The sequence below is a fragment of the Gadus macrocephalus genome, chromosome 18, assembly GCF_031168955.1.
Source record: "Gadus macrocephalus chromosome 18, ASM3116895v1".
In the NCBI taxonomy this organism is placed as follows: Eukaryota; Metazoa; Chordata; class Actinopteri; order Gadiformes; family Gadidae; genus Gadus; species Gadus macrocephalus.
The window spans coordinates 621,533-631,642 of NC_082399.1; the positions used below are offsets into that span (position 1 = coordinate 621,533).

At 45.1% G+C, this 10,110-nt stretch overlaps 1 protein-coding gene across 1 annotated transcript in view; it reads left to right on the top strand.

Annotated features, from left to right (window-relative positions):
* dusp3a (dual specificity phosphatase 3a) overlaps positions 1-4,658 on the top strand; it is a 9,522-nt gene extending 4,864 nt beyond the window's left edge. The window contains exon 3 of the mRNA XM_060037761.1: positions 1,907-4,658. Coding sequence (XP_059893744.1) covers positions 1,907-2,139 — 233 coding nt within the window. The 3' untranslated portion in view covers positions 2,140-4,658. The remainder of the gene's footprint in view (positions 1-1,906) is intronic.
* Positions 4,659-10,110: the final 5,452 nt, after the last annotated feature.

Here is a 10,110-nt window from a genome sequence, read left to right on the forward strand (position 1 = left end):
ATGATGAGGAGGTATCCTACTGCTGGCATCCATCTTGAACTCTAGTCTCTCTCTCTCTCTCTCTCTCTCTCTCTCTCTCTCTCTCCTCTCTCCCCTCTCTCCCCTCTCTCTCTCTCCTCTCTCGTTCTGTCTCTCTCTCTCTCTCTCTCTCTCTCTCTCTCTCTCTCTCTCTCTCTCTCTCTCTCTCTCTCTCTCTCTCTCTCTCTCTCTCTCTCTCTCTCTCTCTCTCTCTCTCTCTCCTCTCTCTCTCTCTCCCTCTCTCGTTCTCTCTCATTTTGTCTCTGTCTCTTTCTGTCTCTTTCTCTTTGTCTCTCTCTTTGTCTCTCTCATTCTCTCTCTGTGTCTCTCTGTCTCTTTCTCTGTCTGAGAGGGGAGGGGGGATGTCTTTTTAATTGGTGTCCTGGACCCTGTGTTTTATGGCATGGATTTCATGTCAGCTTGGACACATTGGAGCAATTATGAAGCATCCTAATTCCCCGGCAATCCATAGTGGAGCTGGCCGTAGATCTGCTGCTGGCTCCAGCATAACGAGGAGTGGAGAAGGAGAGAGGACAGGGGAGAGGGAGAGAGAGGAGAGGAGAGAGGAGAGGAGGGAGAGAGAGGAGAGGAGAGGGAGAGGAAAGAGAGAGAGGAGAGGGAGAGGAGAGGGAGAGGGGAGAGAGGAGAGAGAGAGAGAGAGGGGAGGGGAAAGGAGAGGGAGAGGAGAGGGAGAGAGGAGAGGGGAGAGAGAGAGAGAAGAGAGAGAGAGGGAGAGGATATTACTGTGTGTTACTGTGTTCCCTGAGCGGTACAATGTACATTATTTATTTAATACAAAAATGTAGATGAAATATTGAAATCAAATGATTTAAATGATGATGATCAAGTCATGTCTCTGTGTGACGCTAGTTAACGAGGTCACCTCCCTGTGACCCTGAGCTCCGACCAAAGGTCACAGGTCAGGGCCCCTTGTGAAGGGTCGCATGACAGGATTGATCCTTCAATAGGGGGTCATGTCCACAAGCTGTAGCCGGTGTCTGCTATTGTGTCAATGTCTGTTATTGTGTCTTCAGTGTCTGTTATTTAACAATTATTCGCCAAAGTGAATAATTGTTTTAGTATATACTACACATGAACACTCCAAAAATAATTTTGGCCGGATTCATTTGTTTTTATTTGCGGTTTATTTGTTTTAGCGTGACAAAACGACCGTCACGCAATATTCCGAGTTTGAGAACTCAATCCGAGTTTGGAAAAGTTTTGTCACATCAGTTGTGTAACACACACAAACACACACAAACGCAGACACATACACGCAGACACACATACGCAGACACACACACACACGCACACACACACACACACACACACACACACACACACACACACACACACACATACACGCAGACACACATACGCACACACACACACACGCACACACACACACACACACACACACACACACACACACACACACACACACACACACACACACACACACACACACACACACACACACACACACACACACACACACACACACACACCTTTGTCTTTTCTCTGCTGGTGTCCCGGTAATTTATAAAAAGCCCAGCAGGTTTTATTAATATCACAATCATCTGGGGCTGCGGTGAACAACTGCTTTCTTTGCTGCTTTCTTCTAGGTTGATATTTTTTGCTGAATGGAGTAATTATTTGGGCAATACTATCATGAATACGTGCAATAAGTATCACCAGTTCCCAGAGACCTGAAACTGAGAAAAGCGACCAAATGTTTTTATGCAGCAAACAACAACCTTCCTTTTTCTTCTAATTGAACATCCCTTTGTGTGTGTGTGTGCGTGTGTGTGTGTGCGTCTGTGTGTCTGCGTCTATGTGTGTCTGCGTCTGCGTGTGTGTGTGCACGTATGTGCGTGTGTGTCTCCAGGCAAGGTGTACGTGCACTGCCGGGAGGGCTTCAGCCGTTCGCCCACCATGGTGCTGGCCTACCTCATGCTGCGCCGCAAGATGGACGCCCGCGCCGCCATCGCCACCGTGCGGCTGAAGCGGGAGATCGGCCCCAACGACGGCTTCCTGCGCCAGCTGTGCCAGCTCAACCAGCAGCTGGCCCGCGAGGGCCGCCTGGGGCCCGGGGGGGGGGCCCCCGTGAGGAACAAATGAAGACGAAGAGGAGGAAGAGGACGAGGAGGAGGAGCAGAGGCGGAGGAGGAAGAAGCGACCCTGTGCCCCGCCTCCTTATCCTCCTTCCTCCGGTCATGTCTGTTCACCGGCTTCAGCTGCTCGCCAAGGCTGGCCCCGCCCTCCCCGACTGCTGAGTGAACACACACTGGGCCGAGCACGCACACACACACACACACACACACACACACACACATACGGAGCACACGCACAAAAACACAGACACACTCTGAGCTGAGCACCTTAACACTGAGACACTCACACACGCAAACACACACACACACACACACACACACACACACACACACACACACACACACACACACACACACACACACACACACACACACACACACACACACATACACATACACACAAACACTGAGCACACACACAAACACACACTCTGATCTGAGCAGACACTCACACACACACATGATCTTGAATCACAAGTCTTCTCTCTCACCATACTGCCACATTGTTCCATCTTCCCGCTCTGTCCAACATTGTTGTTCTTCATACGTCAGGGTTCAGATTAGGGTTCAGATTAGGGTTCAGATTAGGGTCCAGATTAGGGTTCAGATTGGGGTTCAGATTAGGGCTCAGATTGGGATTAGATTTCAGATTAGGGTTCAGATTGGGGTATTTTGTGTTTTTTTTAGAAGGCTAACTGGTGCCACTGGTTCCAATCCAACATGTCATTTGTGACCTGAGATCTCCACCACATTCCCTGAGTGTGAGGGGGTGAGGCTCAGTCCGCTCCACCCCCTCAACACGAGGCCAAACCCCAGATTACAGCACAACCCCGGCGACGCCCCTCTGCCGCACGGCCGACGGCGAATTGATCCCCGAAAGTTCAGAGAAAATGGGCCGTAGTTAACGTCCTCTAAGGCTTTTGTACGCAAAAAGACCTGCCGTCGCTTTTAAGTACTTAACGTTTTGTATGAAAGCGCAGACCAAACTGCAGGATAAATGTCCATGTGGGACCTCTTCACGGAGACTCCGACTCCAGACAGACGGAGTCCGGAGACCAGAGGAGCACGGAGACATTCCATCTGAGAATTTAGTTTGACAACCGGCCTGAAATCAATCTTTGCACTCTGAGTGGCCCTTTTCATTGATCCACTCGTAGGATAAAAGGAGTGTGCACGTACAATTGACCACACGTGCACACTCCTAATCCCCCTGTGCACAAGCTCAGTACACTAGTGCACACAAACACACACACATACACACACAGTACAATACAGCATCTTCATTGCCACCCTGGATTGTCGCCTTGTCTCTGCAGCCAGCGCAGAGCGATGTCATCCATCTTGGGAACACACTCATAACCCAGAGTTATGGCCACTGCCAGACTCACGGCCAGGAGCCGCGACCCCCCCCCCTCTGAGGCCATCCCACACACTCTAGACCCGGGTGTGTGTGTGTGTCCTACTGTAGTGAGACACGCCAGCGGTATCCCCCTGTCAAGGCCTTGTTCTGTTTGTATTAGTGTAGTATATGTCAATGCCCCCTCCCACAGCACCACCAGGTCATCTCTAGAGATACGGGTGGAGTAATGCACCACCACGGGTGGTGCATTACTCCACTTTAAAGGCAGCCCCATGTCATCTCTAGAGATACGGGTGGTGTAATGCTCCACTATAAAGAGACCACCATGTCATCTCTTTAGATACGGGTGGTGTAATGCTCCACTATAAAGGCAGCACCATGTCATCTCTTTAGATACGGGTGGTGTAATGCTCCACTATAAAGAGACCACCATGTCATCTCTATAGATACGGGTGGTGTAATGCTCCACTATAAAGGCAGCACCATGTCATCTCTTTAGATACGGGTGGTGTAATGCTCCACTATAAAGGCAGCCCCATGTCATCTCTAGAGAAACGGGTGGTGTAATGCTCCACTATAAAGGCAGCCCCATGTCATCTCTAGAGAAACGGGTGGTGTAATGCTCCACTATAAAGGCAGCACCATGTCATCTCTAGAGATACGGGTGGTGTAATGCTCCACTATAAAGGCAGCACCATGTCATCTCTAGAGATACGGGTGGTGTAATGCTCCACTATAAAGGCAGCACCATGTCATCTCCAGAGATACGGGTGGTGTAATGCTCCACTATAAAGGCAGCACCATGTCATCTCTATAGATACGGGTGGTGTAATGCTCCACTATAAAGGCAGCACCATGTCATCTCTTTAGATACGGGTGGTGTAATGCTCCACTATAAAGGCAGCACCATGTCATCTCTTTAGATACGGGTGGTGTAATGCTCCACTATAAAGGCAGCACCATGTCATCTCTTTAGATACGGGTGGTGTAAGGCTCCACTATAAAGGCAGCACCGTGTCATCTCTAGAGATACGGGTGGTGTAATGCTCCACTATAAAGGCAGCACCATGTCATCTCTATAGATACGGGTGGTGTAATGCTCCACTATAAAGGCAGCACCATGTCATCTCTATAGATACGGGTGGTGTAATGCTCCACTATAAAGGCAGCACCATGTCATCTCTTTAGATACGGGTGGTGTAATGCTCCACTATAAAGGCAGCACCATGTCATCTCCAGAGATACGGGTGGTGTAATGCTCCACTATAAAGGCAGCACCATGTCATCTCTAGCGATACGGGTGGTGTAATGCTCCACTATAAAGGCAGCACCATGTCATCTCCAGAGATACGGGTGGTGTAATGCTCCACTATAAAGGCAGCACCATGTCATCTCTATAGATACGGGTGGTGTAATGCTCCACTATACGGGTGGTGTAATGCTCCACTATACGGGTGGTGTAATGCTCCACTATACGGGTGGTGTAATGCTCCACTATACGGGTGGTGTAATGCTCCACTATACGGGTGGTGTAATGCTCCACTATACGGGTGGTGTAATGCTCCACTATACGGGTGGTGTAATGCTCCACTATAAAAGCATCACCACTGACCAACATATCAGACACATTTTTCAACATATGTTTGTGATGATGGACTTTAAACCAGTTCAAAAGGCCAATTTGCAGTGACTTAAAGGCATGTACTCTTGATTACTGGCTAGGAAACCGAGTAATGTTGAAGGTTCATCTAAATCCAGGGGCAGCGGCCTGACCAGTTACCCCGCCCTAACGACACCGGGGGACATGCTGACACTCTGAATATATTCAGAAACGATATTCAGAATCCAATGAATGTTTCAGGAGAGAAGACATGGTTAAAGTCATCATTTGCAAGATGGGGACAGAGGAATGTGCAGATGTAAATAAAGGCATCCAGTTCAGATTACAGCGGTTCTCCCGTCTCCGGAGCCCCCACACCCACTCCTCTTGAGTGTGTGTCGTATCAGACACGTCTTACCACGACTGGTATACTTTAGTGACGATTGCAATCCAGAGAAGCATTGGGAGTCGACGAATAGGAAGGGTTCTGACTGGATAGAGAAGTCTCATGACCCAACCCACTGGAGACCGTTCACAAGTGAGGAGCCGTTGTGCTTTAATGTGTCCCCTTTTCATGTATACATTAAACATATATTTGATTTAGCTTATAGTTGGTATAAGTATATCATATCTCAACTTGCATATGTTAGGTAGACATAAGTTGGGTCACAAAGGGAGTTAGGTTTGACTGGGCGCCATGGAAACACTTCCTTTGCACACATTCCCACTTGGAACGCCACATATACCGTACATATGTACATCTATATACTGTATATCTATATACTGTACATATATATGTACTGCACAAATATATACTGTACATATATATACTGTACATCTATATGTACTGTACATATATACTGTACGTTTATATATTGTATATCTATATACTGTACATATATACTGTACATCTATATGTACTGTACATATATACTGTACGTTTATATATTGTATATCTATATACTGTACATATATACTGTACATCTATATGTACTGTACATATATACTGTACATCTATATACTGTACATATATATTGAACATCTATATACTGTACATATATACTGTTGATCTATATACTGTACATATATATTGACCATCTATATACTGTACATATATACTGTGCATATATAGTACATCTATGTATGTACAGTGTATAGATATATATGTACAGTATATATGCTGTACATCTATATATGACCTACAGGTGGCGCCACAGCATGAGCGTTAATCCGCGAGACACGTCAGAGACACATCATTAACGGCACTATTTAGTCCTCCTTTGATATATCTGTAGACATATGAATATATACGTGTATATATACATATTTATGTGTTGACATATATGAATGTATCGTGTGTCTCTATATTGTGTGAGTAGCGTACCGTCTTAGTCCCTCTATATATCTCTATAGACCATATTGTCGTGTGTGTAACATCGTAAAATCTGTCAGCTTTACACATGCCTTCTGATCGCACACCATGTCACTTTTCTTTCAGGTGTTTTGATTTAACATGATTTAAATAATATTCTGGGTCCTCGTGACTGCATTCTAGAAGGGTCCAGTGGGCAGGAATCAGGATCTGAGGAGCCAAGATTAGGACATGTTCATTTAACTCTTTTGAATTCATGTTTATTGGTAAATGGCATGCTAAGAATAAATAGTGTCTTTTATTTTAATAATATATTCTGGATAAAGGAGTTTGGATTATACAGTATATTCTGGATAAAGGAGTTTGGATTATACGGTATATTCTGGATAAAGGAGTTTGGATCACAGAAGGGCTTTGAGCCACAGAAAGAGAGTAACGTCGTTGATTTTCTTGCTTTACCAATCTCCGTCATTGCGATTGTAATTGATCTCGCTCAGTGTACAGTTACGGAATAATCTGAATCTACGGCAACAGAACTATAGACCATGTGACATGTATAATTAGGAAGCAGATTTGGCAGTGTTGAGACCTTTTGTCTCTTTCCTTTGTCCCAGTATGTATTTATATACTGGTCCCCAGTGGTGCGTGGGAAGCTGCATCCTGTGGTAAGTGCGTAACCCTGTAGCAGAAGCAGTCTGAGAGAAAGCAATCAGGGCCGGGGCACTGCAATCCACTTTGTGGTTGCAGAGAGCTTTGCATTTGTGCAGTCATGACACATCTTATTCCTGGCCCCAGCATGGCCTCTGATATCCTTCCTCACCCGAGATCTTCCTCTGATATCCCGAGATGTTCCTCTTATACCCTTCTTCACCTGAGATGATCTTCTGGAACTGGCTCAGCTGGTGAACCCGCTCAAGCCACTGTTAGAGGAAAACATGTCCTTGAAAGTATTTCAAATGTCAATCATAATGCACTCAGTTCAAGTGAGGCCTCTGCTTTGGAGGTGAGAAGTTGAGGGACTTAAGTCAGTAAGGGCACCTTGAGTTGGTTTGAAAATATACAAGAAAAAGTTCATGTTTTCCAGTGTTTCCTTCGTGTTTCATCCATTCCATCAACCTCATTTAAGCCACAACCAAACCCCAAAGGAAATGAGTTCCACACAGAACCACGTCTGGACGAACAAAGTGACACAACACGAGACACTCAGAGATAAAGATGATTCATCATGACGATACCGTTTTACCAAACCCTACAGCACCTACACCAAACGACCATGTCTGTCCAGCTGAGCCATCAGGCCGCTTGGGGAATGGGTCTCCTTGGTCCGACCAACGGACGCTCACTGTTGAGCTGTTTCGATTTATTATTCAACACAAACTTTTCCTGTGCTGATTTTCCACACTGTATTCCAGGCAGCTTTGTGTTCCTAACCTGTTTGATACTAACCATGGAAAGGTTAAGCTTCACAAAGTGTCCATCATGAGGTCTTGAAGCATGTACTGCCGATGCCAAACCATTCTGTCTCATATTGACAGATATTAAGGTTTAGAGGAAGTGTGTTGAAACGTTGATGTACTGGATATCCCTGGAGCCTTTCATTCACTTTATTTTTGTTTTACACAAGTGCCTGTTAGGCATTGTGCCACACTGGATCATTTATAGCATGGGTCAACACACTATTTTCACTATTGGATGGAGCAAACGCATCTTTTAAGCAGGAAGTAGATCATCTACAGTTGGAGTCGAACGACAAATCTTTTTAGGCAATGAATGATGTGGTGATACACTGCCCCCTACTGTTCAGTGATGTCACTGTTTCTGCACAAGCCGTTCTTTAATCAGCGTCTCCTTTTATTTACGTGACAGTTCGGAGTCATAACGAGACCCCCGAGGTCCTTCTGTAGTCTGTAATGTAACGTGACACATCATGTAATGTTGATCACTCAGCCTTTATAGCCAGAGAGAACGTTCCCTGTTCAGTGTCAAAGTAAAACCCCCCCGTGACAGGGTGTATGGCGGGACATTTACTTTGAACATCTGGACTCCACCTCTGGAGCCTAGTTGTAGTTGGTCATGAATCCACCGTCATCTTGTAGGTTATGCTCATGGTACAGTACTTAATGTATTGTCAGGAATGTCAAAGTGACCTGCCATCAATGTATATTATTATATATACTGAGTATGTATTACAAATTAAGGCTATTGTGAATTGCTGCATTTTACTGTCATGACTAGCCTACTAAAGTTTTGTCTGATATCAGACCTGTAGAGTTGGTATTCCAATGAAATCTTTACTTTACTTCAGTTATTGGTGTTCGGTCATTTCTATTTTCCTTTACCAAGCAAGCGTTCTGCTTTCTTTAATGGTTGGTTGTTTTGTTAAACTAATAAAGAATGATATTTTTTGTACTGTACAGAGCATTTTGAAGAACATCTCCCAAGCAGCCATATGATATTGATGTGTCGCGTTTATATATCTTAAATATTGACGTCTATGAAGTGCATGGTTTAAAATGGGATGAAGATGCTTACCTCCGATCTGCAGCACGCATGCAGCGCGCCCCCCAGGGCCTTGGTCACGTGATGTCCCACCTGACGGAGCAATGTGTTGTGGAAGAGCACCTGAGTTTAGGATGAGATGGCCAAACCCGGACCAGTTCTGTTCCTTCCGGGCCACAACAAGAACAGATGGCAACGATGGCGCGTTTACCAGTTATAGAAACAAGATCAACATAAGGAAAAACAGTCAGAGACACAAAAGGACATTAGTTTAAAACCATTTACCACTTAACACCAGAGGTGTCGCAAAGAGAATGAAACGCAAGTCTTCAAATTTAAATAGAATATCCGACATGGATTGTGGTTCCGTGGTAAGACCTTGGGCCTCTACGGATTCATTTCTATCTTACGAAAATATCTTCCCTAACGAGATGACCGGGCAATACTTAGAGGAAAAGTTCTAGTTCTAAAAATGCTCAGGAAAGGTGCCTCGATGCATCCGTTAACCCACCTTTACCATTGGTTACTCCAGACCAACCGTTACGAAAGAAAGGAGATATTTGCAACCCATAATTCTTTACGGCTGCAATATTTAAAGCAACAGGCCACCGACGAAGTTTACGAACTCTACGTGAAGACACATGAGAGACGCGGTAAAGCAGAAGAAGAGAAGAAAGGAAAAGAAAATGCCAACTTCACATTTAAGAAAGACTACTAGGGGGCAGTTTCAACATAAACATAAGTTTAGCCTCACTTTTTTTCCCATGTGAATTGGGATTCAAGTGGGCTAAAATATTCCCGTTGGCCAAGTCCGACCTAAGTGATTCTCACTGTTGGCAACAAGAGTGCATGATCGAAAGAGCGCTATTGTAGTCCATCATCGGAAAACTGTAGTTCCACGGTAGAGACGCTAGAGGTCAGCAATACTCACCGTCGCGCAATGACGTTGTTATGAAAAGTAGAGTCAAATTCATTTTAAACAGTGCTGTCTTTTATATGTTGGAAAGGAACCACCTTTTCATGGAAGCGATCGCGAGTTTACCAGTTATAGAAACCAGACAACAGACAATCAGTTTAAAACCATTTGCCACTTAACACCAGAAGTGTCGCAAAAGAGAATGAAACGCAAGTCTCGAAATTTTAAATC